The sequence below is a fragment of the Chiloscyllium punctatum genome, chromosome 22 (assembly GCF_047496795.1).
Source record: "Chiloscyllium punctatum isolate Juve2018m chromosome 22, sChiPun1.3, whole genome shotgun sequence".
Lineage (NCBI taxonomy): Eukaryota > Metazoa > Chordata > Chondrichthyes > Orectolobiformes > Hemiscylliidae > Chiloscyllium > Chiloscyllium punctatum.
Window position 1 is genome coordinate 77,570,694 of NC_092760.1, and position 27,733 is coordinate 77,598,426.

The 27,733-nt window shown below is 49.2% G+C and overlaps 1 protein-coding gene across 1 annotated transcript in view; it reads left to right on the forward strand.

Annotated features, from left to right (window-relative positions):
• The first annotated feature begins 4,022 nt into the window (after window positions 1-4,022).
• The window catches only part of hsd17b12a (hydroxysteroid (17-beta) dehydrogenase 12a), a 160,780-nt gene continuing 137,069 nt past the window's right edge, over window positions 4,023-27,733 (forward strand). The window contains exon 1 of the mRNA XM_072592668.1: window positions 4,023-4,211. Within this exon, the coding sequence (XP_072448769.1) occupies window positions 4,046-4,211 (166 nt within the window). The 5' untranslated portion in view covers window positions 4,023-4,045. The remainder of the gene's footprint in view (window positions 4,212-27,733) is intronic.

Sequence of the window (27,733 nt, forward strand, 5' to 3'; positions counted from 1 at the left end):
ATCTGTACAAATAACTCTTTAGATAAAGTTACATTAAAATTAATATATAAGTGATGTGTCAACTTCAATAAATATAATTGGAATGCCTCAAATCTGATTAAAAATTTTAACATTACAAAAATAATCATATATTACAGCATATATATTGCAGTGTTAATGTGTAAATTATTATATTCAAACTAATGTACAATCAGTAATTAATCTTAAGCATGATATCTCTAACCTCCATAATTGATCAGAAGGTAACAACATCATATAGTTTGTTAATAAATCACGCAGAGCAGGAAGATCCACTCCCAAGTTTGCTGACCTTAGAAAAGACTTAATGCTCAGATTGTCTGTAATACGCCCAAAATAGGAATGTGAATATTCTAATGAGGGCCCTGCTGTTGATCTTTGTCCATGGATGCCCCCCTAGCTAACATCTTATTGTACATTGACATTGACAAAGTTCAATACATGATATACTGTATCTATAATGTGCTTTCTCATGGTCAAAGGTCTCCCGGTGCTCACTGTCTTGAATCATGTATGGAAAATGATCCTTTGAAGGGATTCGGAAGGGTCGGGAATATCCAACAAAAGATACTTTTTAAAAAAAATCACTTCAAAGAGACAAGAAGAGAAATTAGGATAAAATTGGAAGGGAAAACATTGACATTTCTTCCTTTCTTTGTCCTTTGAGTTTTATAATTATGCAAATTATTATGAACTTCTTTATAAACAAAGAGACTTGAGCATGGTGCTGCCAAATTTCTTAAAAATATATTTAAGAACAGATACTGTTAAAATGGCTTGTTATCCACGTGAGCCATGCACTTAACCTGTCTTACCCTTTTGCGTTATTTTCTCTAGATATAGATTTTTTAAAAAAATAACAAACACATAAAAGATTTCAAAAGTTGGGATGAACATACCACATATTATATTTCGCTCTAAGATAGGAAATAAAGCTTTGACTTGCATGTTAAAGCATTTTTTTTAGTAAACTATTTTAATCAAATATTTGGCTGAACAAATGATCAGCACTTGTACATCCTCTTTATTGACTGATAAAAGCAAACAATTATGTCTTCATAGGAATCTGTCAAATGTTTGGATCTCCCATTCTTTTATTAGCAAATTAAATAACCAATATTTGTCTCCAGTAATAAAGATACTTTAACGTTGGTCTTATATACAGTATAAAATACCCACACATGATATAATTTGTAAGTGTGTAATTTATGTGCAACATAATATGTCTACTTCTTAAAATGGATATGAATTTTGCCCTGCCAGATTAGTATTATGTTAAAATGAAATTATTTTCTCATTTACAGCATCAGGAAAAAAAAGACACTTTTTTAATTACCCCTCTCTATATATAAGCAGCTCATATTTTTTAAAAACAAAATTTCAGCTATTTACTTTCCTTTGGACATGTGAATAGCATTTTCCTACTCCTGAGCAGGAGAGTTCATACCCTAAAATCTTTTATAAATGAAAGCAATATGTGTTCTTTAATGGAAAAGAGTTTCTATTTTACTGAACAAGGATTACAATATTAAATTAAAATGTAAGTAATATTGCAGGTTAAAGCAAAAGATTCTATAGACAATTGATTCTATCCAAGCTGAATATTTGATTCAACCTGTAGGTAAATATTTGTTATTTTAAAAGTGGAAATAATGACAGTAAAAAGCTATCAGGTTTAAATGAGAATCTGACTATTTATTTTACTGTAGCTCAAGATTAAAATATGTTTAAACCCTAATGGTTTATTGTGGGGGTTACAACTGTTTGAATAACACTAAAATATTTGTTGTTATCAAAAGATAAATGAAATGCGTAACATTACAAATCTGGTGAGTGTAAATGTTTAATCAAAAAGGCCTCATCGTAAGAGAAAGTACGAGGATTTAGAAAATGCTGGTAAATTAGGCAATTTGTGGTATATTTAAATACCTATATTCAAAAACAGAAATCAGCATTTATTAGTTTCATTTGCAAAGAGAATACTAGAATGGAATAAATACAATATTTATTGTAATGATGTTGAGGTATGAAGTAATAACTTGCTACGTTTTTCATTCATAATTTTAATTGTGTGGTTCACTATGAGGTATCAGAAATGGTTATTTCTGTCATAGAAGTTTTGGTTAGATTGTATTATGTTATTCGGAGGAAATGGAAAGAGACAGACAGAAAAATAAACTTGCTATTTGATATAAAAGAGAGGACATATATCACAATATCTGAGGTAGATTTTGGCAGGTATTTTCCTAAAACTGGAATATGCTTTTATGTATTTTGGTTAAAAGGAACATTTTGAAATATTTTAATTTAAAAGTAATCAAATGTGATTGGACTGTTAAGAAATAGTTACTTTAAATTATTACTGCAAATTTTACATTTGTGCAAGTTTTGATAAGGAATACAGAATTATAAAAGATGCAGTAAAATACTGTCGTGAATGCTACATTCTGTATTGTTTAAAACATTAAAAAAGGGCAGAATATGTCTTTAAGCCTATTTTCTTTCAATGGAATATAAATAATATTCTTGTCAGAAACCAAACCTATAAACATTTTAATCATAAGTTATTCAAATATCCAGAATGTGTTTACTGTAAACATACAGCACAGCACTATTAATTAATTGGCAATAAAGAAAAGTACTCAGTTAATTATTTTACATATTTGTATAAAATATATATATTGATAAATTCTTGCCGTTATTACTCTTTTGTCAATGTTAGCGCAATATAGATCACATTGCAGCTTGTGCTGCATTTGATTAAATGCTGTATTTTAGTTGTTCTAAAATTCCGTAGTTATTAAAAGTTGGACAATTGTTTTTATAAAGCAGGATAATTGTCATTAATTAAATGTGCATTTCTTTATTTCCTGAGTCATTATTTCTTAATTGGAATGTTAACAAAAACCTGGTAGTTCAAAACTAATGAAAATAGAGAAGCTCAGGTAATATGTTGTTTCCATTCTGATAGTTTCATAGCATTGTTTGTGGCAGTTGTATTACTCTATTAGTTAGTGAAAGAAATATTATTCCTTAAAAACAAATAAAACTGCAAATGAACAATTTGAGTTTGTATTGAATTACAAAGATGATGAAAGACAAAAATTTTCTGTAATGCTTTGCAATATCGTGAAACACACTAGAATATAAGATTCAACAAATAATATCAGAAAATAGGTTTCAAAATATATTACAAATAATAATTTAATGCTTTAGAACACATTATTTTTATCTCAGCAAATGCCCATATTACAAAAAGCACTTAGGTGTTTTATAATGAAACAAAACACATTTCACACATTATTTTTCGTTTTTTCGGTAGAATGTAGAAAAATCAGTGTATTGTTTGTTTCAAAAGATAAATTTTGAATTTACACTGCAACTTCTTAAAATACTTGTAGTAACAGATAGTTGTAAATGTCAGTTTCAAATTATTGCCTCCACATTCCAGACGATAAAATATACAACACAATTCCAAAAATAAATTTTTAAGTTAAATAACATTACTAATACTGTCTAAAATCAATGTTTGCAATGAAATGTTTTTAAAAGTGTGCTTGCTCAAATATGAAGGACAGATTGTTGGACAAAATGACATTTATTGTGAAAACAGAATTGTTTGCAAGAAGTAATTTCTATCATCACCCCACAATTTTGGCCTGAATATTTTGTGTATCTTTTCAATATTTTTAATAAATGTAGCACATGTGTGATTAAAGCTACCACTTCCGCGTTTCTAGGATCGTGAGATCTCACGAGAGGACTGCTGGAGCTGCGTGATTTTGCTGTTACTGTTGGATTGTGGGACCTGTAGTTCCAAACAGCAATGTGTCCACGGTGGTAGAGGTCGGTGAAAACGACAAGTCCCATAATGCATCGGCGGAGGAGGAGCTGACGCTCACAATAGGCCCCACGGACCGATCGACGTACCGCTCAACCAATAGGATGTCGGAGGTAAGTAAGCCAATGGGCGCCTGCCGGAAGTTGGGCGTGTGTTTCCGGCTGGTGCCAGGAGCTGCACTTGGAGATGATGGTTCCTCTCGGATCGTTGCCGGCTGTTCCGTTCTTTTACTGGCTCGGCGTGGCCACCGTGACCTGGCTGTCACTGAAGGCCGCCTTGAGGCTGCTGAATGGGGCGAAGGCCTTCGTGTTTGGAAGCGGGATCAGGCTGCTCGAGTACGGCCGCTGGGCAAGTGAGTGCGGCTGGGGAGGGTCAGGCTGAGGGAGGGAGGGAGAGAGGTGAGGTCGGTCTGGGTGAGGAGGGTGAGGTGAGGTCGGTCTGGGTGAGGGGGGTGAGGTGAGGTCGGTCTGGGTGAGGGGGGTGAGGTCGGTCGGTCTGGGTGAGGGGGGTGAGGTGAGGTCGGTCTGGGTGAGGGGGGTGAGGTCGGTCGGTCTGGGTGAGGGGGGTGAGGTGAGGTCGGTCGGTCTGGGTGAGGGAGGTGAGGTCGGTCTGGGTGAGGGGGGTGAGGTGAGGTCGGTCTGGGTGAGGGAGGTGAGGTCGGTCGGTCTGGGTGAGGGGGGTGAGGTCGGTCGGTCTGGGTGAGGGGGGTGAGGTCGGTCGGTCTGGGTGAGGGGGGTGAGGTCGGTCGGTCTGGGTGAGGGGGGTGAGGTGAGGTCGGTCTGGGTGAGGAGGGTGAGGTGAGGTCGGTCTGGGTGAGGGGGGTGAGGTGAGGTCGGTCTGGGTGAGGAGGGTGAGGTGAGGTCGGTCTGGGTGTGGGGGGTGAGGTCGGTCGGTCTGGGTGTGGGGGGTGAGGTCGGTCGGTCTGGGTGAGGGAGGTGGGGTGAGGTCGGTCTGGGTGAGGGGGGTGAGGTCGGTCGGTCTGGGTGAGGGGGGTGAGGTGAGGTCGGTAGGTCTGGGTGAGGGGGGTGAGGTGAGGTCGGTAGGTCTGGGTGAGGGGGGTGAGGCCGGTCGGTCTGGGTGAGGGGGGTGAGGTCGGTCGGTCTGGGTGAGGGGGGTGAGGTGAGGTCGGTCTGGGTGAGGGGGGTGAGGTCGGTCGGTCTGGGTGAGGGGGGTGAGGTCGGTCGGTCTGGGTGAGGGGGGTGAGGTGAGGTCGGTCTGGGTGAGGGTGAGGTCGGTCGGTCGGTCTGGGTGAGGGGGGGTGAGGTGAGGTCGGTCGGTCTGGGTGAGGGAGGTGAGGTCGGTCTGGGTGAGGGGGGTGAGGTGAGGTCGGTCTGGGTGAGGGAGGTGAGGTGAGGTCGGTCTGGGTGAGGAGGGTGAGGTGAGGTCGGTCTGTGTGAGGGGGGTGAGGTCGGTCGGTCTGGGTGAGGGGGGTGAGGTGAGGTCGGTCTGGGTGAGGAGGGTGAGGTGAGGTCGGTCTGGGTGATGGGGGTGAGGTCGGTCGGTCTGGGTGAGGGAGGTGAGGTGAGGTCGGTCTGGGTGAGGGGGGTGAGGTGAGGTCGGTCTGGGTGAGGGAGGTGAGGTGAGGTCGGTCTGGGTGAGGGGGGTGAGGTGAGGTCGGTCGGTCGGGGTGAGGGGGGTGAGGTCGGTCGGTCGGGGTGAGGGGGGTGAGGTCGGTCGGTCGGGGTGAGGGAGGTGAGGTCGGTCGGTCTGGGTGAGGGGGGTGAGGTCGGTCGGTCTGGGTGAGGGGGGTGAGGTCGGTCGGTCTGGGTGAGGGGGGTGAGGTCGGTCGGTCTGGGTGAGGGGGGTGAGGTGAGGTCGGTCTGGGTGAGGAGGGTGAGGTGAGGTCGGTCTGGGTGAGGAGGGTGAGGTGAGGTTGGTCTGGGTGAGGGGGGTGAGGTCGGTCGGTCTGGGTGAGGGGGGTGAGGTCGGTCGGTCTGGGTGAGGGGGGTGAGGTGAGGTCGGTCGGTCTGGGTGAGGGGGGTGAGGTGAGGTCGGTCGGTCTGGCTGAGGGGGGTGAGGTGAGGTCGGTCGGTCCGGGTGAGGGAGGTGAGGTGAGGTCGGTCGGTCCGGGTGAGGGAGGTGAGGTGAGGTCGGTCGGTCCGGGTGAGGGAGGTGAGGTGAGGTCGGTCGGTCCGGGTGAGGGAGGTGAGGTCGGTCGGTCTGGGTGAGGGAGGGGAGGTGAGGTGAGGTCGGTCGGTCCGGGTGAGGGAGGTGAGGTCGGTCGGTCCGGGTGAGGGAGGTGAGGTGAGGTGAGGTCGGTCCGGCTGAGGGAGGTGAGGTGAGGTGAGGTCGGTCGGTCTGGGTGAGGGGGGTGAGGTCGGTCGGTCTGGGTGAGGGGGGTGAGGTCGGTCGGTCTGGGTGAGGGGGGTGAGGTGAGGTCGGTCGGTCTGGGTGAGGGGGGTGGGGTGAGGTCGGTCGGTCCGGGTGAGGGAGGTGAGGTGAGGTCGGTCGGTCCGGGTGAGGGAGGTGAGGTGAGGTCGGTCGGTCCGGGTGAGGGAGGTGAGGTGAGGTCGGTCGGTCTGGGTGAGGGAGGGGAGGTGAGGTGAGGTCGGTCGGTCCGGGTGAGGGAGGTGAGGTCGGTCGGTCCGGGTGAGGGAGGTGAGGTCGGTCGGTCCGGGTGAGGGAGGTGAGGTGAGGTGAGGTCGGTCCGGCTGAGGGAGGTGAGGTGAGGTGAGGTCGATCGGTCTGGGTGAGGGGGGTGAGGTCGGTCGGTCTGGGTGAGGGGGGTGAGGTGAGGTCGGTCGGTCTGGGTGAGGGGGGTGGGGTGAGGTCGGTCGGTCTGGCTGAGGGGGGTGAGGTGAGGTCGGTCGGTCCGGGTGAGGGAGGTGAGGTGAGGTCGGTCGGTCCGGGTGAGGGAGGTGAGGTGAGGTCGGTCGGTCCGGGTGAGGGAGGTGAGGTCGGTCGGTCTGGGTGAGGGAGGGGAGGTGAGGTGAGGTCGGTCGGTCCGGGTGAGGGAGGTGAGGTCGGTCGGTCCGGGTGAGGGAGGTGAGGTCGGTTGGTCCGGGTGAGGGAGGTGAGGTGAGGTGAGGTCGGTCCGGCTGAGGGAGGTGAGGTGAGGTGAGGTCGGTCGGTCTGGGTGAGGGGGGTGAGGTCGGTCGGTCTGGGTGAGGGGGGTGAGGTCGGTCGGTCTGGGTGAGGAGGGTGAGGTCGGTCGGTCTGGGTGAGGAGGGTGAGGTCGGTCGGTCTGGGTGAGGGAGGTGAGGTGAGGTCGGTCGGTCTGGGTGAGGAGGGTGAGGTGAGGTCGGTCGGTCTGGGTGAGGGGGGTGAGGTGAGGTCGGTCGGTCCGGGTGAGGGAGGTGAGGTGAGGTGAGGTCGGTCCGGCTGAGGGAGGTGAGGTGAGGTGAGGTCGGTCGGTCTGGGTGAGGGGGGTGAGGTCGGTCGGTCTGGGTGAGGGGGGTGAGGTCGGTCGGTCTGGGTGAGGGGGGTGAGGTCGGTCGGTCTGGGTGAGGGGGGTGAGGTCGGTCGGTCTGGGTGAGGGGGGTGAGGTCGGTCGGTCTGGGTGAGGGGGGTGAGGTGAGGTCGGTCGGTCTGGGTGAGGGGGGTGGGGTGAGGTCGGTCGGTCTGGCTGAGGGGGGTGAGGTGAGGTCGGTCGGTCCGGGTGAGGGAGGTGAGGTGAGGTCGGTCGGTCCGGGTGAGGGAGGTGAGGTGAGGTCGGTCGGTTCGGGTGAGGGAGGTGAGGTCGGTCGGTCTGGGTGAGGGAGGTGAGGTGAGGTCGGTCGGTCCGGGTGAGGGAGGTGAGGTGAGGTCGGTCGGTCTGGGTGAGGGAGGGGAGGTGAGGTGAGGTCGGTCGGTCCGGGTGAGGGAGGTGAGGTCGGTCGGTCCGGGTGAGGGAGGTGAGGTCGGTCGGTCCGGGTGAGGGAGGTGAGGTGAGGTGAGGTCGGTCCGGCTGAGGGAGGTGAGGTGAGGTGAGGTCGATCGGTCTGGGTGAGGGGGGTGAGGTCGGTCGGTCTGGGTGAGGGGGGTGAGGTGAGGTCGGTCGGTCTGGGTGAGGGGGGTGGGGTGAGGTCGGTCGGTCTGGCTGAGGGGGGTGAGGTGAGGTCGGTCGGTCCGGGTGAGGGAGGTGAGGTGAGGTCGGTCGGTCCGGGTGAGGGAGGTGAGGTGAGGTCGGTCGGTCCGGGTGAGGGAGGTGAGGTCGGTCGGTCTGGGTGAGGGAGGGGAGGTGAGGTGAGGTCGGTCGGTCCGGGTGAGGGAGGTGAGGTCGGTCGGTCCGGGTGAGGGAGGTGAGGTCGGTTGGTCCGGGTGAGGGAGGTGAGGTGAGGTGAGGTCGGTCCGGCTGAGGGAGGTGAGGTGAGGTGAGGTCGGTCGGTCTGGGTGAGGGGGGTGAGGTCGGTCGGTCTGGGTGAGGGGGGTGAGGTCGGTCGGTCTGGGTGAGGAGGGTGAGGTCGGTCGGTCTGGGTGAGGAGGGTGAGGTCGGTCGGTCTGGGTGAGGGAGGTGAGGTGAGGTCGGTCGGTCTGGGTGAGGAGGGTGAGGTGAGGTCGGTCGGTCTGGGTGAGGGGGGTGAGGTGAGGTCGGTCGGTCCGGGTGAGGGAGGTGAGGTGAGGTGAGGTCGGTCCGGCTGAGGGAGGTGAGGTGAGGTGAGGTCGGTCGGTCTGGGTGAGGGGGGTGAGGTCGGTCGGTCTGGGTGAGGGGGGTGAGGTCGGTCGGTCTGGGTGAGGGGGGTGAGGTCGGTCGGTCTGGGTGAGGGGGGTGAGGTCGGTCGGTCTGGGTGAGGGGGGTGAGGTGAGGTCGGTCGGTCTGGGTGAGGGGGGTGGGGTGAGGTCGGTCGGTCTGGCTGAGGGGGGTGAGGTGAGGTCGGTCGGTCCGGGTGAGGGAGGTGAGGTGAGGTCGGTCGGTCCGGGTGAGGGAGGTGAGGTGAGGTCGGTCGGTTCGGGTGAGGGAGGTGAGGTCGGTCGGTCTGGGTGAGGGAGGGGAGGTGAGGTGAGGTCGGTCGGTCCGGGTGAGGGAGGTGAGGTCGGTCGGTCCGGGTGAGGGAGGTGAGGTCGGTCGGTCCGGGTGAGGGAGGTGAGGTCGGTCGGTCCGGGTGAGGGAGGTGAGGTGAGGTCGGTCGGTCCCGGTGAGGGAGGTGAGGTGAGGTGAGGTCGGTCGGTCCGGGTGAGGGAGGTGAGGTGAGGTGAGGTCGGTCGGTCCGGGTGAGGGAGGTGAGGTGAGGTCGGTCGGTCCGGGTGAGGGAGGTGAGGTGAGGTCGGTCGGTCCGGGTGAGGGAGGTGAGGTGAGGTCGGTCGGTCCGGGTGAGGGAGGTGAGGTGAGGTCGGTCGGTCCGGCTGAGGGAGGTGAGGTGAGGTCGGTCGGTCTGGCTGAGGGAGGTGAGGTCGGTCGGTCCGGGTGAGGGAGGTGAGGTGAGGTCGGTCGGTCTGGCTGAGGGAGGTGAGGTGTGGTCGGTTGGTCTGGGTGAGGGAGGTGAGGTGAGGTCGGTCGGTCCGGGTGAGGGAGGTGAGGTGAGGTCGGTCGGTCTGGCTGAGGGAGGTGAGGTCGGTCGGTCAGGGTGAGGGTGGTGAGATGAGGTCGGTCCAGGTGAGGGAGGTGAGATGAGGTCGGTCGGTCTGGCTGAGGGAGGTGAGGTGAGGTCGGTCGGTCGGTCTGGCTGAGGGAGGTGAGGTGAGGTCGGTCGGTCGGTCTGGCTGAGGGAGGTGAGGTGAGGTCGGTCGGTCGGTCTGGCTGAGGGAGGTGAGGTGAGGTCGGTCGGTCGGTGTGGCTGAGGGAGGTGAGGTGAGGTCGGTCGGTCGGTCTGGCTGAGGGAGGTGAGGTGAGGTCGGTCGGTCTGGCTGAGGGAGGTGAGGTGAGGTCGGTCGGTCTGGCTGAGGGAGGTGAGGTGAGTTCGGTCGGTCGGTCTGGCTGAGGGAGGTGAGGTCGGTCGGTCGGTCTGGCTGAGGGAGGTGAGGTGAGGTCGGTCGGTCGGTCTGGCTGAGGGAGGTGAGGTGAGGTCGGTCGGTCGGTGTGGCTGAGGGAGGTGAGGTGAGGTCGGTCGGTGTGGCTGAGGGAGGTGAGGTCGGTCGGTCTGGGTGAGGGAGGTGAGGTCGGTCGGTCTGGGTGAGGGAGATGAGGTGAGGTCGGTCTGGGTGAGGGAGGTGAGGTGAGGTCGGTCTGGGTGACGGAGGTGAGGTGAGGTCGGTCTGGGTGAGGGAGGTGAGGTGAGGTCGGTCGGTGTGGCTGAGGGAGGTGAGGTGAGGTCGGTCGGTGTGGCTGAGGGAGGTGAGGTGAGGTCGGTCGGTGTGGCTGAGGGAGGTGAGGTGAGGTCGGTCGGTGTGGCTGAGGGGGGTGAGGTCGGTCGGTCTGGGTGAGTGGGGTGAGGTGAGGTCGGTCTGGGTGAGGGAGGTGAGGTGAGGTCGGTCTGGGTGAGGGAGGTGAGGTGAGGTCGGTCTGGGTGAGGGAGGTGAGGTGAGGTGAGGACGGTCGGTCTGGCTGAGGGAGGTGAGGTGAGGTCGGTCTGGCTGAGGGAGGTGGGGTGAGGTCGGTCGGTCTGGCTGAGGGAGGTGAGGTGAGGTCGGTCGGTCTGGCTGAGGGAGGTGAGGTGAGGTCGGTCGGTCTGGCTGAGGGAGGTGAGGTGAGGTCGGTCGGTCTGGCTGAGGGAGGTGAGGTGAGGTCGGTCGGTCTGGCTGAGGGAGGTGAGGTGAGGTCGGTCGGTCTGGCTGAGGGAGGTGAGGTGAGGTCGGTCGGTCTGGCTGAGGGAGGTGAGGTGAGGTCGGTCGGTCTGGCTGAGGGAGGTGAGGTGAGGTCGGTCGGTCTGGCTGAGGGAGGTGAGGTGAGGTCGGTCGGTCTGGCTGAGGGAGGTGAGGTGAGGTCGGTCGGTCTGGCTGAGGGAGGTGAGGTGAGGTCGGTCGGTCTGGCTGAGGGAGGTGAGGTGAGGTCGGTCGGTCCGGGTGGGAGAGGGAGGTGAGGTCGGTCGGTCTGGGTGAGGGAGGTGAGGTGAGGTCGGTCTGGGTGAGGGAGGTGAGGTGAGGTCGGTCGGTCTGGCTGAGGGAGGTGAGGTGAGGACGGTCGGTCTGGCTGAGGGAGGTGAGGTGAGGTCGGTCGGTCTGGCTGAGGGAGGTGAGGTGAGGTCGGTCGGTCGGTCTGGCTGAGGGAGGTGAGGTGAGGTCGGTCGGTCTGGCTGAGGGAGATGAGGTGAGGTCGGTCGGTCCGGGTGGGAGAGGGAGGTGAGGTCGGTCGGTCTGGGTGAGGGAGGTGAGGTGAGGTCGGTCTGGGTGAGGGAGGTGAGGTGAGGTCGGTCGGTCTGGCTGAGGGAGGTGAGGTGAGGACGGTCGGTCTGGCTGAGGGAGGTGAGGTGAGGTCGGTCGGTCTGGCTGAGGGAGGTGATGTGAGGTGAGGACGGTCGGTCTGGCTGAGGGAGGTGAGGTGAGGTCGGTCTGGCTGAGGGAGGTGAGGTGAGGTCGGTCGGTCCGGGTGAGGGAGGTGAGGTGAGGTCGGTCGGTCCGGGTGAGGGAGGTGAGGTGAGGTCGGTCGGTCCGGGTGAGGGAGGTGAGGTGGGTCGGTCCGGGTGAGGGAGGTGAGGTGAGGTCGGTCGGTCCGGGTGAGGGAGGTGAGGTGAGGTCGGTCGGTCTGGCTGAGGGAGGTGAGGTGAGGTCGGTCGGTCCGGGTGAGGGAGGTGAGGTCGGTCGGTCCGGGTGAGGGAGGTGAGGTGAGGTCGGTCGGTCCGGGTGAGGGAGGTGAGGTGAGGTGAGGTCGGTCGGTCCGGGTGAGGGAGGTGAGGTCGGTCGGTCCGGGTGAGGGAGGTGAGGTCGGTCGGTCCGGGTGAGGGAGGTGAGGTGAGGTGAGGTGAGGTCGGTCGGTCCGGGTGAGGGAGGTGAGGTCGGTCGGTCTGGGTGAGGGAGGTGAGGCGAGGTCGGTTGGTCTGGGTGAGGGAGGTGAGGTCGGTCGGTCCGGGTGAGGGAGGTGAGGTCGGTCGGTCCGGGTGAGGGAGGTGAGGTGAGGTGAGGTCGTTCGGTCCGGGTGAGGGAGGTGAGGTCGGTCGGTCTGGGTGAGGGAGGTGAGGCGAGGTCGGTTGGTCTGGGTGAGGGAGGTGAGGTCGGTCGGTCCGGGTGAGGGAGGTGAGATGACGTCGGTTGGTCTGGGTGAGGGAGGTGAGATCGATCGGTCAGGGTGAGGGGGGTGAGGCGAGGTCGGTCGGTTGGTCTGGGTGAGGGAGGTGAGGTCGGTCGGTCCGGGTGAAGGAGGTGAGATGAGGTCGGTCGGTCTGGGTGAGGGAGGTTAGGTCGGTCGGTCTGGGTGAGGGAGGTGAGGCGAGGTCGGTCGGTCTGGCTGAGGGAGGTGAGGTGAGGTCGGTCGGTCTGGCTGAGGGAGGTGAGGTGAGGTCGGTCGGTCTGGCTGAGGGAGGTGAGGTGAGGTCGGTCGGTCTGGCTGAGGGAGGTGAGGTGAGGTCGGTCGGTCTGGCTGAGGGAGGTGAGGTGAGGTCGGTCGGTCTGGCTGAGGGAGGTGAGGTGAGGTCGGTCGGTCCGGGTGAGAGAGGGAGGTGAGGTCGGTCGGTCTGGGTGAGGGAGGTGAGGTGAGGTCGGTCTGGGTGAGGGAGGTGAGGTGAGGTCGGTCGGTCTGGCTGAGGGAGGTGAGGTGAGGACGGTCGGTCTGGCTGAGGGAGGTGAGGTGAGGTCGGTCGGTCTGGCTGGGTGAGGTGAGGTCGGTCGGTCGGTCTGGCTGAGGGAGGTGAGGTGAGGTCGGTCGGTCTGGCTGAGGGAGATGAGGTGAGGTCGGTCGGTCCGGGTGGGAGAGGGAGGTGAGGTCGGTCGGTCTGGGTGAGGGAGGTGAGGCGAGGTCGGTCGGTCTGGCTGAGGGAGGTGAGGTGAGGTCGGTCGGTCTGGCTGAGGGAGGTGAGGTGAGGTCGGTCGGTCTGGCTGAGGGAGGTGAGGTGAGGTCGGTCGGTCCGGGTGGGAGAGGGAGGTGAGGTCGGTCGGTCTGGGTGAGGGAGGTGAGGCGAGGTCGGTCGGTCTGGCTGAGGGAGGTGAGGCGAGTTCGGCCGGTCTGGGTGAGGTGCGGTCGGTCGGGGTGAGGGAGGCGCGCTCGGTCGGTCGGGGTGAGGGAGGCGCGCTCGGTCGGTCGGGGTGAGGGAGGCGCGCTCGGTCGGTCGGGGTGAGGGAGGCGCGCTCGGTCGGTCGGGGTGAGGGAGGCGCGCTCGGTCGGTCAGGGTGTGGCAAGCGAGGTGAGGTGGGTCGGTCAGGGTGTGGCAAGCGAGGTGAGGTGGGTCGGTCAGGGTGAGGCAAGCGCGGTGAAGTCGGTCGGTCAGGGTGAGGGAGGTGAGGTCGGTCGGTCTGGGTGAGGGAGGTGAAGTGGGCTCGCTCGGTCTGGGTGAGCGAGGTGAGGGGAGGTGGGCTCGGTAGGTCTGGGTGAGGGAGATGGGCTCGGTCGGTCGGGGTGAGGGAGGTGAGGTCGGTCGGGGTGTGGGAGGTGAGGTGAGGTCGGTCGGGGTGTGGGAGGTGAGGTGAGGTCGGTCGGGGTGTGGGAGGTGAGGTGAGGTCGGTCTGGCTGAGGGAGGCGAGGTGAGGTCGGTCGGTCTGGCTGAGGGAGGTGAGGTGAGGTCGGTCGGTCCGGGTGAGGGAGGTGAGGCGAGGTCGGTCGGTACGGGTGAGGGAGGTGAGGCGAGGTCGGTCGGTCCGGGTGAGGGAGGTGAGGTGAGGCGAGGTCGGTCGGTCCGGGTGAGGGAGGTGAGGCGAGGTCGGTCGGTCCGGGTGAGGGAGGTGAGGCGAGGTCGGTCGGTCGGTCCGGGTGAGGGAGGTGAGGCGAGGTCGGTCGGTCTGGGTGAGGGAGGTGAGGCGAGGTCGGTCGGTCTGGGTGAGGGAGGTGAGGCGCGGTCGGTCGGTCTGGGTGAGGCGCGGCCGGTCGGGGTGAGGGAGGCGCGCTCGGCCGGTCGGGGTGAGGGAGGCGCGCTCGGCCGGTCGGGGTGAGGGAGGCGCGCTCGGTCGGTCGGGGTGAGGGAGGCGAGGTGAGGTGGGTCGGTCAGGGTGTGGCAAGTGAGGTGAGGTGGGTCGGTCAGGGTGTGGCAAGTGAGGTGAGGTGGGTCGGTCAGGGTGAGGCAAGTGAGGTGAGGTCGGTCGGTCTGGGTGAGGGAGGTGAAGTGGGCTCGCTCGGTCTGGGTGAGCGAGGTGAGGGGAGGTGGGCTCGGTCGGTCTGGGTGAGGGAGATGGGCTCGGTCGGTCGGGGTGTGGGAGGCGAGGTGAGGTCGGTCGGGGTGTGGGAGGCGAGGTGAGGTCGGTCGGGCTGAGGGAGGCGAGGTGAGGTCGGTCGGGCTGAGGGAGGCGAGGTGAGGTCGGTCGGGCTGAGGGAGGCGAGGTGAGGTCGGTCTGGGTGAGGGAGGCGAGGTGAGGTCGGTCTGGGTGAGGGAGGCGAGGTGAGGTCGGTCTGGGTGAGGGAGGCGAGGTGAGGTCGGTCTGGGTGAGGGAGGCGAGGTGAGGTCGGTCGGGGTGAGGGAGGCGAGGTGAGGTCGGTCGGGGTGAGGGAGGCGAGGTGAGGTCGGTCGGGGTGAGGGAGGCGAGGTGAGGTCGGTCGGGGTGATGGAGGCGAGGTGAGGTCGGTCGGGGTGAGGGAGGTGAGGGAGGAGAGGTCGGTCGGCGTGAGGGAGGAGGGCTCGGTCGGTCGGCGTGAGGGAGGTGAGGGACGCGAGGTCGGTCAGGGTGAGGGAGGCGAGGTCGGTCGGGGCGACAGTCAGGGTGAGTGTGGGACAAAGCAGAACATTGAATGCCAAAAATGTAGGCTGTGAAATATTAATTAATTGGTCTTAGTTGAAATATTGTGTACAGTTTGGTAAATCATAATTTAGCTGAGTTGTCAAAGAAATGGAGGGGGTACTAGGATAGGTTTGAGGATGAACGGCTTGAGTGGAGAAGTTGTTTTCTTTCTCAGCTTTTTTAAAAAATAGTCACATTTAAAGGTAACGGCTTTGATAGGACGACTAGGGAAAAACTGTACCCAAGGTGAATGGGTCGGTAATCGGAGCACAGATTTAAAATAAGATTAAACGTTACATCTCTATTATTTGGAGATTTGTTTCTAATCTTCATTTCCTTTTAAATAATTTTTCCCTCTTGTCACTGCTTTGTCGATAAGTGAAAATAATTCATCTTGATTGATTTTAACATTTTAAAGACTCATAGTTCATGTATTCTTTTCTTGACTGCATTGGAAAGAAAGTTCTAATATTTTTGGAGAAGTACAATCTCACTTCTAGTTATATCTGTGAACTTGCACAATATGTAGATGTCAGTGTGTGTGAAAATAATGAGCATTTTATTTTAAGAGGATTGCGATCTGGAATGATGGAAACTGATTTCGTAGCAACTATCAAAGGACAATTGAACATTTTCTTGAAGAGTTCTAGTTTTTTGGTTTAAAGGGAGCTAGCAAAGGCATAGCGCCAAATAGCCTTTGTATGATTCTTCAGATGCAGAACTTTCTGCCCTCTGGTCCCAAAAAGTCTGAGAGTTTGTAAATTGTAGAGCATCCTACTTCAGATGCACTGTCACAGTACAGAAGAAAACTATTTCATCTTCCATCTGAGAGTGGGTGTTCCTTCCACACGAGCCAAATCCAGTTGCTGCATCTAGTAATTTTGTCTAGTTAATACTGCTTTTTTGAAGCAACCCTTTAATTCTGTTATAAGATGAAGGTATGGGATCTATTTCAAAATCAGTTCAGAGCAGAAATTGAAATTTCTAATCACCCACTACCTGGAAATTTTTTTCTAGCCTTTTCCTTTTTTGAACTTTATTTTAACATCATCTCACTGCTTTGTAGATGAGTGAAAACTTACTTTGATCTTAACTCCTAAATCTTTTAAGACTCTTAGTTGATGCCTTGTCTTTTCCTTGACTCTATTGAAAAGTTCTAATATGTTTGGAGAAGAGCAATCTCATACCTAAGCAGTATCTGTGCACTTGCACAATATGTGCATTCCTTTCTAAGGATGTGTGAAATTGTAAGCAATATTCCAACTATGTGTTTTAATGTGTGGAATCGTGGGAGGTGGTTATTGCTGACAAGGTCAATATTTGTTATCTCTCCCTAGTGCCCTTGATAAAACCAAGAAGAAAGTATTTTAGATGCTGAAAATCTGAAGTTATAAACAGGAAATACTGAAAAACGCAGCATGTTTGGCAGCATTCAATATATGTAGAGAGAGAAATATCAACGAGATTGAGACAGAAGAGTTGAAGGTTGTGGTGAGCTGCCTTGAATTGCTGCAATCTGTGTGGTTGAGGAGCTTCTGCAATGCTGTTAATAAGTTCCAAATTTTGCATGAACTAAGCATAACTTATTTGTTTTGTTTTCTTTCTCTAGCTATATTTTAAAGGATTCTGTTTAACCTCTGACATGAAACTATACTTCCAGTTTTGATTTCTGTGCACGCCAGTTTGTTCTCCAGTCTTATCAAATGAGGCGTATGTACATTTCTAAGTTCAAAATGTATCATTCCCTTTTCTCAGCAATAGCCCACAATTCCTATCTTTCTATCCTGCTTGCCAGTTTGTGCTCTGAATCATTTTTCTTCATTCATTTTGGGCGACACGGTGGCACAGTGGTTAGCACTGCTGCCTTGCAGCGCCAAGAGACCCGGGTTCAATTCCCTCCTCAGGCGACTCTATGTGTGGACTTGCACATTCTCCCTGTGTCTGTGTGGGTTTCCTCCGGGTGCTCCAGTTAGGTGAATTGGCCATGCTAAATTGCCTGTAGTGTTAGGTGAAGGGGTAAAGCGAGGAGAATGGGTTTGGGTGGGTTATGCTTCGGCGGGTCGGTGCAGACTTGTTGGGCTGAAGGGCCTGTTTCCACACTAAGTAATCTAATCTAAACTCCATCTGTCTCTCCTCAGCCCTCCTTTTGTGAACCCTTCCAGCTCAACACTTAGGTTTGTCAGCAGACTTCAATTTTGCATCCCCAGTTCTTAAGATTTGAGTTTTTCTTGTCATATGTACTGCGGTACAGTGAAAAGTTTTGTCTTGCGTGCTTTACTGGCAGGCCACACGATACAAGTGCATCAGGGTAACAAGAGTGCAGGATACAATTTACAGCTGCTGAGAAGGTGGAGAGAGATCAGTATTAACATTAAAGAGGCCCATTCATAAGTCTGATAACAGCAGGGAACAAGCTGTTCTTGAATCTGTTCGTACGTGTATACAAACCTTTATATCTTCTGCCTGAAAAGAGGCTGAAAGAGTGTATAACTGGATTGGGCGGGGTCTTTGATTATGTTGGTTGCTATCCTGAGGCAGCATGAAGTATACATGAAATCAGTAGATGGTTTGTGTAATGGACTGGGATGTATTCACAATTCTCCGTAGTTTCTTTTGGCCTTGGGAAGAATAGTTGCTATATCACGCTGTAATGCATCCAGATATGCCTTCAATGGTACATTTGTAAAGATTTGAGTAGCTTCCTGAGGAAGTAGAGGCATTGCTGTGCTTTCTTGACTGTAGTGTTGACGTGGGTGAACCGAGACAGATTGTTGATGGTCATCGCACCCAGAAGCTTGATGCTCTCGACCATCTCTACCATAGAGTAGCCCATGTTTGCATCAATCAGTCACTGGCTGTTGGAAGGCTACAGCACAACCCTATCAATGTTTTTGCAATGTTCTATTCTTGAGCTCTACCCATATAGCTTTGCTGAATGAGCCCTCCAAGGACTCTTCCCTCAGTGCAACTGGTATTCTCCCTTGCCAGCACTGCAACTGCTCCAACCTCTTTTATATCCCACTCAATCTCGCCTGAAACATCCATGTCTTGGAAGCTTAAGCTGCCAGTCTTGTCCCTCTCTCAACCCAGTCTCTATATTAGCTACACCACCATAGTTACATGTATTAATCCAGACTCTAGGTTCATCTGTGTTATCTGTCATACTCTTCAATTTAAAATAAGTATACCTTTACCTGCTAGTTCTGCTGTGTTCAGTAACCTCTCCCTGTCTGTTCTTCATCTTAGTCTCTGACTTCTCTTCAGTCCTCTTAATTTCTGACCTCCTGTTCTGCCATTCTCGTTTAAACCTCACTGAATGGCACTAGAAATCCTCCCTGCCAGGATATTGGTACCCTTCCAGTTTAGATTCAACCTGTCTTTCTTTGCAGGTCCCATTTGCCCTCACAGACCACCCAATGATCTGCATAACTGAAACCTTCATTCCCACACAAGTTCTTTAGCAACAGATTTAACTGGACTATCTTATTCCTAACCTCACTGACATATGGCACAGGAAGTAATCCTGAGATTACAACCCTAGAATGGGCTCATCCTTAATTTGTTTGTTTTTCTGGTTTGCAAATAGCTGTATTTTATATTTAGCTTAAATTACCACTTTGTCTTAAACATTGTAGTTCTCGTGTACATTTTAGTTTTTGGCTTTTAGTTTGCATCCTAATTTTTATGAATTTGTCTATTTAACCTCTTTAAACCATTTATACCTCACTAATATAGACTTACTTGCTTTTCCTTTCCATCTATTTAGTGTATTCTGTCTTCCGTGCTATCATTCCAATCAACCACCCACCCAGCACCAATCATTTCAATCTCATTCACAGATTTGAAATTGGTTTCAACACACTGTATTTGTGCAGATTATTCTGACCCAGGAATCTGTTGTTTTCCTTTCATCCTGACACCTTTAGCAGCATGTTGGTTAATGTTACTATGTGGACAGCATTGTGACCTCTACCAATGTCATCTGCTGCATCTGTAGCATCTTGTGTGGCCTCCTCTACATCGGAGAGACAAGTTGCCTTCTTGCAGATCGTTTCAGAGAACATCTCTGGGACACCTGCACCCACCAATCTCACCGCCCCGTGGTTAAACACTTCAACTTCCCCTCCCGCTCTGTTAAGGATATGCAGGTCCTGGGCCGCCTCCACCACCAAACCGTTACCACCCGGCCCTGGAGGCAGAACTCCTCATATTCTGCCTTGGGGCCCTCCAACCACATGGGATAAATGTGGATTTCAACAGCTTCCTCATTTCCCCTTCCCCCACATTATCCCAGAGCCAAGCCTCCAACTCTGCACCGCCCTCCTGACCTGTCCATCACTCCCCCCTCTGACCTATCACCTTCTCCCTCACTTTCATCCACCTAATTGCTTTCTCAGCTAACTTCTGCCCCAACCCCACGCCCGCCCATTTACCTCAGCCCCGACCCAAAGCCTAATTTCTGATGAAGGGCTTATGCCCAAAACATTGATTCTCCTGTTTCTTGGATGCTGCTTGACCTGCTGTGCTTTTCCAGCGCCACACTCTCAACTCATGCCACTGATAATGACTCCCTTTTAAATGAAGTGGGGTATAAATTCATCTTGGGTGGAAGATGAGATAAACAACAGTGAATCAAGTTTTGCACTGAGAGAGATGAAAATTGGGCTGCTGATTTGCAATCGGCTGCAACTTAAGGTTAATTTATATCCCAAGTGTCAATAAAAGGCTATTAACTTAGTGGATTTGGACATGAAATATGTTTAATTGTTGATGAGTTACTTTTAAACATTATTATAGGATGAAATCATGTTACAGGTTACAAAGTTTTTCTCTCAGCTTGGCTTTCATAATGTATATCTGACATCAATTTTTGTAATAGGCCAACAATTGAAAATATATCTTTTGACAAACTCACTTAGTTTTCATTAGTTATAACTTGTCCCTTGGGTGAGAAATTAAAATTCATTTTGGCCAAACTTGTTGAAAGAGCTTGTAATGCACACCAAGAATTATGTTATGACCTACTGTTATAAGTATTCTTCTCTAGGAGTGTAAAGGATAAGAATATTGGGGTTAAGTTATGCCTGTACCAACTCTGGAAACTCTTTAAATTGCCAACGCTGAGAGAAACATGCCAGTCAGTTAGAATAAGTGAATTTTCATCTTAACAGAAGGATACAGGAGGTGGAAGATGAGCCTGCTTGTGAAGAAACAAGGGTGATTTTTAAGTTATGAGTGAATAGGAGATTTTTGAGGCTAATAGTACAAGCTGGATTTCAATCAGGACAAACTTGAGTGGAACAGATTTTAGAGCCATCCCATAGCCACGTCCGTGACTTGTTCGGGTTGATCTTTATATAGAAAGATAGGAATGGTTGATTAAAATTTAAAAACAAACTTTTATATTCTATGGATGCATCACATGAAGAAGTGACTGGTCAGGATTCTGCTGGTAGTGGGTTCTGACACTTTGTATGGGATTTTGAACAGACCTTTTCTTTGGAACTTGAGATGATTGAAAATCAAAATGGTGAGCAAATTCAAAATTCTATCGGCAATCCAAGATATGTGTGGGCTGAGCAAGCAAAGATGGCCTGGATCTTAACTGCTGTAATTGCGGTGACCGCCAAGTGATGAGACCTCAACATGTGGGGAATGCACCTTTGCTTGATCCTGAAAATTGTGGTGCATCTGAATGAGTTTTGAGGCAGCCCATATTACTGACCTGCTGTAAGCTGAAGCAGGGTTTGAGGTGGGCAGGTGTGCCTTATTAGAAACCAGCTAAAAGTAGAAAAGTTAAAAATCATTAAAACCTGTTTTTGAATTGAGAATAAACTTGTGGGGTAGGTCTGCCTTTGGCTTGTGACATTAGAGGAGGAATGTCTTTTTTCAGGATTGAGCCATGCTACAAGTAAATTCATACTGAAGTCAATAAAGAAAGTAGGCTCATAGTTTTAAATGCCTTCTGCACCTTAGCTAATGCAACTGACTGCATAATCCCCCTCATTCTGTCTCGTGAACTAGATGGGTTGAAGAACCCTTTGCACTGTCTGAACCTGAAAGTGTAAGTTAGAATATTTAATTTAATATCAAACCATGTGTAGCAAGTGAATCAGAGGAAAGAAAGATTGTTTTTCATCGCTTCCTCAAACCTATGTCTTTTTATTTTAAAAGGCATCTGCAGTAATCACGAGGCAAGTGCCTCCATCATCAGAGATTGTTTGGCAGTGATCAAGAACATAAGAAATGGGAGCTATAACCCCTTCGTCATTCAGTGAGATCATGACTAACCTGATCTTGACCTAAAACCTTTTCCTGCTTGTTCCCATGATTTCAGAAATCCCTTAATTCAAGAACTTGTCTATCTCTGATTTGGAAATATTTAGTGATATTGTTTCCACTGTCTCGGGGGTAGAGAATTCTAGAGATTTACACCACTCCGACTGAATTCTGTTTGTCTGTCTTAAACAGTTAAAACCTTATCCTAAGGCTCTATTCTCCAATTCTAGATTTCCTTATGAGGAGAAACATTAGATGAGTGCCTATTAAAGAAACATTCTCTCATTATCCACCCTTAAGAATCAGCATTTTAATAAGTTCATTTTTCATTCTTCTAAACTTCAATGAATGAGCCCAACCAGCCTGAATTGAACTGCTCCAAATGCAACTGTGTTCCTCCTTAAATAAGATCAAAACCCTATGCAGTGAAATAGGTATGATCTCATCAATGCTCTTTATTTATGTCCCATTTGCTTTGTAATTAAAACCAGCATTCTACTTAATTTCCTCGGCTGCTGTTTAACCTACACACTACTCTTTAGTGTTTCACATTACAACGACATCGAAATTCCACCGCACAGCAACTTTTTGTTATCTCTCCATTTAAATAATCTACTTTCTGTCAAAGTGGGCATCCTGATGTTTTCTAATATTATACTTCATCTGCCACATATTTTGAACTTGCCCAGCCTTATCTGCATTCATTGGCAGACTTTGTCCTCCCAACAGGTTTCCCCACATAATTTGGATTTGTTAGCAAATCTGGCTGCAATACACTTGGTCCCTGTATCCAAGTTTAAGATTGTAGACTCTTTTCCTGTTAGTCCCTTTCCCAACTTCTTTTCACCAGGTGGTCTCTTCCCTCTCACCATCAACCTACTCGCTCATCAATTCCTCTTCTGAAACATCCCTATCCTCTCCAACTCATTCGTTTAGCAGCTCCATCCACCCTCCTCCAACCACTGTGCCCCAATTTGCTCTCAATCAGCAGTCTCTCTCCTTTGCCCTCAGTTTGGATTAGTAGCCAGTGCCTATTAAAGTAACTGTCCCTATCCCCAAGTATGGAACCTGTTAAAACAGGCTCTCCTGAGTTCTTGTTTAAATTCTTTTTTGCTTCCTTTATGCTCAAGGGATTTGTTTGATTTCAGTTTCCTAAAGCTTACATATTTTTCATTTTCTTTTTGACTAAACTTTCAATATCTCGTTGTCATCCAAGGTTCGTGAATCTTGCTATCCTTTTTTCCTTACTGGAACATGCTGGTCCTGAACTCTGCTCAACTGGCCTTTCTTTCCTTTTAAAAAAAACTCCCATGTGTCAGATGTGGATTTACCCTCAAACAGCTGTCTTAAATCTAATTTCTCCTTTTCCTGTCTAATACTATTGTTATTGTTAGCTTTCCCCCAGTTTATTAATTTTACCCCAGGACCAGTCTTATCCTTATCCATCACTGTTTTGAAACTTGTGGAAGTATAATCACAGTTCCAAAAATGCTTCCCCACTTGAAATTTTAATCACCTGGTGAGGCTAATTCCCCAAAGTAAGGTCAAGTACAGCCCCTTCCCTAGTTGGACTATTTACATATTACTTCATGAAATCCTCCTGGATGCCCTTAATTTTTACCTCATCTAAGCCTCTAGCTCTCAGGGAATCCCAATCAATATTGGGGAAGTTAAAATCACATGATGACAACCTGTTGTTTCTACATCTTTTCATGATCTGCTTACATAACTATTCCTCTATCTCACGCTGGTTATTGGGTGGACTATAATGTAACCCACATAATGATTGCATCTTTATTATTCCCAAATTCTAACCATATGGCCTCCCTGGGTGATCCCTCCAAGATCTCCTTTCTTTGTGCAGTTTAGACATTCTTTCAGACACACTTTTAATTAGTAACATAATTCTTCCACATTATCTTGCTCATAAGCTTGTCTTTGGAGTACTTGAAGTGTCTGCAGTGATGTGTTCTTGATCTCTGGAGGCAAGGCCTATTGAAGGGCTTTTGCAAATAGATCAAGGTATGCATTCAATCATGGTGGCTATCCATACGTTACTTGCTGAATGGACTCTGCAAGAATAAAGTATATTCTTCAGACAGTCGAGGCCACTCTAAGAATAAAACCTGAGCAGTTTGGTAAAAGGTTGAATACTAAGCCTGACTTTAACTGAACTTGGATATGTTTCTTAGGCTTTCAGACAACACTGTGATGATTAGGTGAAAGTGCTGAGTAGATAAGTTGTCAAAGTTCTTACAGTCAAGTTGAGATGTCATTGCAGATAACAACAGGCTATTTAGAAGAACAAGCATTTAATTGTGAACGTTATTATTCTGGACACTGTAGGGATACAGAATTTGTATAACGTAGCTGAGTACAAAGTTTTTCATAATGTCGATAAAATTATTTTAAAATATGTGGCAATGAATATGCACTACCATGTAATTTCACAGCAATGTTAAGCTGTTTGCATTGTAATATACCTAATATGCTTTTGTGGTTTTAAATCAGAGTCCTTGATACTGGATGTGTTGGGTAGTTTTTATGATCTGGGTTAGAAATAGCCAGAATATATATTTTATAGTAAGCCATTTTGCTGTCTTTTGTGTTCAAACCTTCATTAACAAAGAGCGGTTTCTATCATGGAAGGATAAAATTCTGCCTATTGCGTCACGCGAGTGAGGGATACCACAGCTAAAGATTACTGTCTCAGTCTTGGTTGGTCTACTTGGCCCTCCCCTCCTGGAAATCTCGAGATACACCACACCTTCTCAACCTTATGAAAGCAGCACTGTTGAAACCTGGAGCTCCAAAGCTTGTAGTTTGACCTCGTCCAACACATCAGAAGTGTCTTTGAGTTCTTCTGTGAAGTAGGGTGTGCTTACGATTGAGATTCTTGCCATGCCTCTGTTTATTATACAAAATAACTTTACCAGCAATTAGCAACTTATTAAAAAGAAGCTTGCCGGCTTCCACGCCTTGTGCTAGCTCTGGTTCAGATTTGTTACCCGTTGACTGTTTGCTCGCTCTCTTGCCGAGGGTTTATTTTTAAAGTATTAACATCATACTTTTTCAACTGGAAAGCTACATTCCAGCTACTTTTATTGCTTACAAATTCTGCTGTAAATCTTTTGTATTTTTAAAATTAGTGTTGCACAGCACATGCTTTCTATGTGTTTAACCAAAGAGTGAAACTTGTTCTGTTCATGAGATTATAATAGAGTCCTGTTTTAACACATGGTTCAAATGATGGCCCTTATGGCAGTGTTACATTTCCTTTGTATTGCACTGCAATATTGGTCTAAGTTATATCGGAGGTGTGAGTTGGATCTATAATCCTGTGTCTGAGGCAATTGTGCTCCCACAGCATGAAAATTTGTAGTTGAAATGTACTTGACACATTTTACCAGTCCTTAGGCTTCTGTTGATATGGTCCTCCATATTATGACAGAAGAATTCTTGGTTTTCACACTTTCTCAGAGTTTGTTCCTTCTGAATATTTAAATGTTTTAGAATATAGATGTAAAGTTATACTGTAAAAGAAGAAGTGGAAGGCAAGATCCCATTTAGCTAATGATTTTTTTTAAAGATAGCAGCTCCAGTTTAGTGTATAAAGTGAATCTTCACTCATGGAAGCATTGGATGACGTTCTTGGAGGATCTGGGCTGAAACATTGAAATTTCCAGCATTAAAATCCAGACATTCATGTAAAGAGCTCATAGGTATGGAATGCATGTTTGGAAGGAGATGAATATGAAATGGGATTGGAGTATGTTGATTCAGTGTTTGGAGCAGTGGCACATGCCATTGATATTTCTATACTGAAAATTTTGGATTGTGCAGATTACCTCTGTTTACTGATCCACATTTGGCGATCAGTAACCAGTTAAAACTTTGGGTGTTAATATTGATTTCTTTTGCTAAATGCCTTTCTCAAAGTGAGTGTTAATGTTTGTTTGGAAGGAGCCACTTTTCCTAAGCTTGGTGTCCTGTGTTTGGGTTGACCAAGCACAGTATAGTTGGCTGCAGAGAAAGTCTCACATACCCTGTTCCAGGGAATGCATTTATCTCACCCCTGGAGTATCCAGATTTGTTGAGTTTTCTAGTTTGAGCTTGTGCCCCCAAGAACTGGGTGACTGTTGAAAGAGATTTTTAATGTAGAGAGTAGAACTTTTATCCATGTTCTAGACTGGCATTTAATTATGGTTCCCTGATGTGTAAATACAGTGTGCTTATCCTTTTGGTGATTACTTATGCACATGTTTTCACTGCATTATTCTCAGAATTGTTTAAGTTGGTAGTTTAAATCTTGTGTTTAGAATGTACACTCATGGAGATATAGTTGGGAATATGTTAATGTGTACTATGGTTTTGAAGAAAAATCTTGCTCATCATGCAACTCCTCTCCTACTTAACAACCCAGGATTGTGCAGCTAAATTCTGGAATGAAACAGCAATGTATTGAAGGTCAAGGATGTACTCCAGGGATAGTTGTATGCAAACTCGAACCAAAATGCATGTAGATGTCTTTGGCATCTCCCTCATACAAATTTAAAGAATGTTCTTTAAGTATTTTTCAAACAATTAGTAAGTTATAAGATCTTTTTCAAACAGTGTGTTGAATGTGTACAGTTTATTTTAGAAATTTAGATTTTAAAATGAATACTCATTTGACTTTCTTTAGCATTTTCAGGTGGGTCACTTAACAGGGTCTTGTCCAAAGATCTGCAGTGTCTCATTGTGTCTACGCTTAAAATTATTGCAAAATTTCAAATAGGTTGCAATTTGTTTAGCTAGAATTTACACTAGGGGGCGATAGGTTATAGAAAAAAAAAACCAATGTCTATACTTTGTGCATTTTTGTAGTGCAAGGTGTCCATTTTTTAATAAACTCAGCATTTTTCCTATAAAAACCCATGAGCCTTGTCATGGGCTAAGCCAAATCACTCAACATTCTTAAGCAAGCAACCCAGACCATAACTTTGAACGTGTTTTGGTAAGTGTGCAGTGTAAGTTACCCAGAGTAAGTAAGTTAGGTTGATCACCAGGTTTTAAATGCAGACAAAAGTTTATTGTCAATTACAGAATGAAGCACAAAGAACAGAATAAAGATCCCCTACAGATCTCAGTCTATCCAAACTATACTTAATTATGCTGTTCTGAACATAAACAACAGTTCAAATAAGCAAACCCCCTTTAAAAACAGCAAAAATGGAACAAATGCTTATGGGTTGAAGTTAGAAGGGCAGAAGGAGAGAGCATGTTTTCACACAGCTGAGCTCCTAACCAGTTCTGGACTGACACTCTCACATAGAGAGCTGACCATTTCCCTTTCATTATATAGATCACTTCGACAACATGACCACTTTGGTCTGATGTCTCACCTGTTTACATATAAACTAAAAGGCCCCTCAATACCTTTTAATCTCTGTACCTAATCAGTCTAATTGCAACTGGGAGCTGTTTACGACCCCTCTTAAAAGCACCAAGGACCCAGTATCCTTGAGAAAAGGAACAGCTTTTAGAAAAAAGGGTCCAGCTTTGTGACACCCTAAACTTCAAAATATAACTGGCTTTTAATAGTTTTATTGTTCCCCATAATCTGAGCAGTTCTAAACTAGAAATGTTACATTGATTTGGCTTATAGGAAATCAGTCTTTGGAAAGCATAACTACAGCAATGTTCTGAGAAAGGCTTGCCCTGTTAATGTTTTATAGTGCTGATTGTTGGGAATGGTTGACAGAATATAGGGCTACAATGATAGTCTCCTGCTGTATGTTTATAGAGTGCCTCTAATTAGATTAGATTACTTACAGTGTGGAAACAGGCCCTTCGGCCCAACAAGTCCGCACCGCCCCGCCGAAGCGTAACCCACCCATACCCCTACATCTACATTTACCCCTTACCTAACACTATGGGCAATTTAGCATGGCCAATTCACCTGGCCTGCACATCTTTGGACTGTGGGAGGAAACCGGAGCACCCGGAGGAAACCCACGCAGACACGGGGAGAACGTGCAAACTCCACACAGTCAGTCGCCTGAGGCATAGTGTCATAGTGTCTAGCCAACATAAAGTGATGTTAGGGCAAATGGTCAAAAGCTTAGTTTGACATTCCTCAAAATCTGCATCTTTAAGTAGGTGAGAGAATTACAGAAGATTATGGAGGGAATGCCGGAGCTATGGTTGTTGACAGCTAAAGGCTGGCAATGGCAGAGCAAGTAAAGTTCAGTGTGCTAAAGATGCCAATGTTGAATGAGCCTAAATATTTCTGAAGTTTGTACTTCTGGAGATGATTAGGGGAAGAAGAGGAAGGGGCATGGCCGGGGAAGAATTTGAAAACAAGGATGGAAGTTTTAATTTTGCTTGTAGGGCATGGGTGGTGTAAAGTGCTGTGGGAGCTAGTTGGAAGAGGGTCTGAGTTTTCAAAGTGTTTACTAAAACGTCCATTTTCTCACCATCTGGCAATAGTACTTCTGTAGAACTAGTCACCCCAATCAAGCTGTTTCCATACAGCCACAATATGGCATTTGCCCAACAATGTGGAAAATTGCCCAGGGGTCTGTCTTGTCCACAAGAAGCTGGACAAATCCAACCCAACCAATTAGAGCTGTATTAGTCTATTCTTTGTCATCAGTGGCATTTGATCAGCTAGAGCCTCGCTGACACTTGGTTTTGATTCTGCCAACTAGACTCTTGTGTGTTGGTAGTGTCCTTCATTCTAGATCAGGAGACCTAGGTTCAAGTACTGCCTACTCCAAAGATCTGTCGTAACATCTCTGAACAGGTTGATTATGTAACTGGATATTGCCAGGGGCTCTGAACTCCTTTTTGTTTTTAATTCATTCAGTCATGGAATGTGATACCCACATCACTTATTTCCCAGAGGGCCATAAAAGAGTCAATCATATTGCTGTCAGTCTGCAGCACACGTAAGCCAAACTA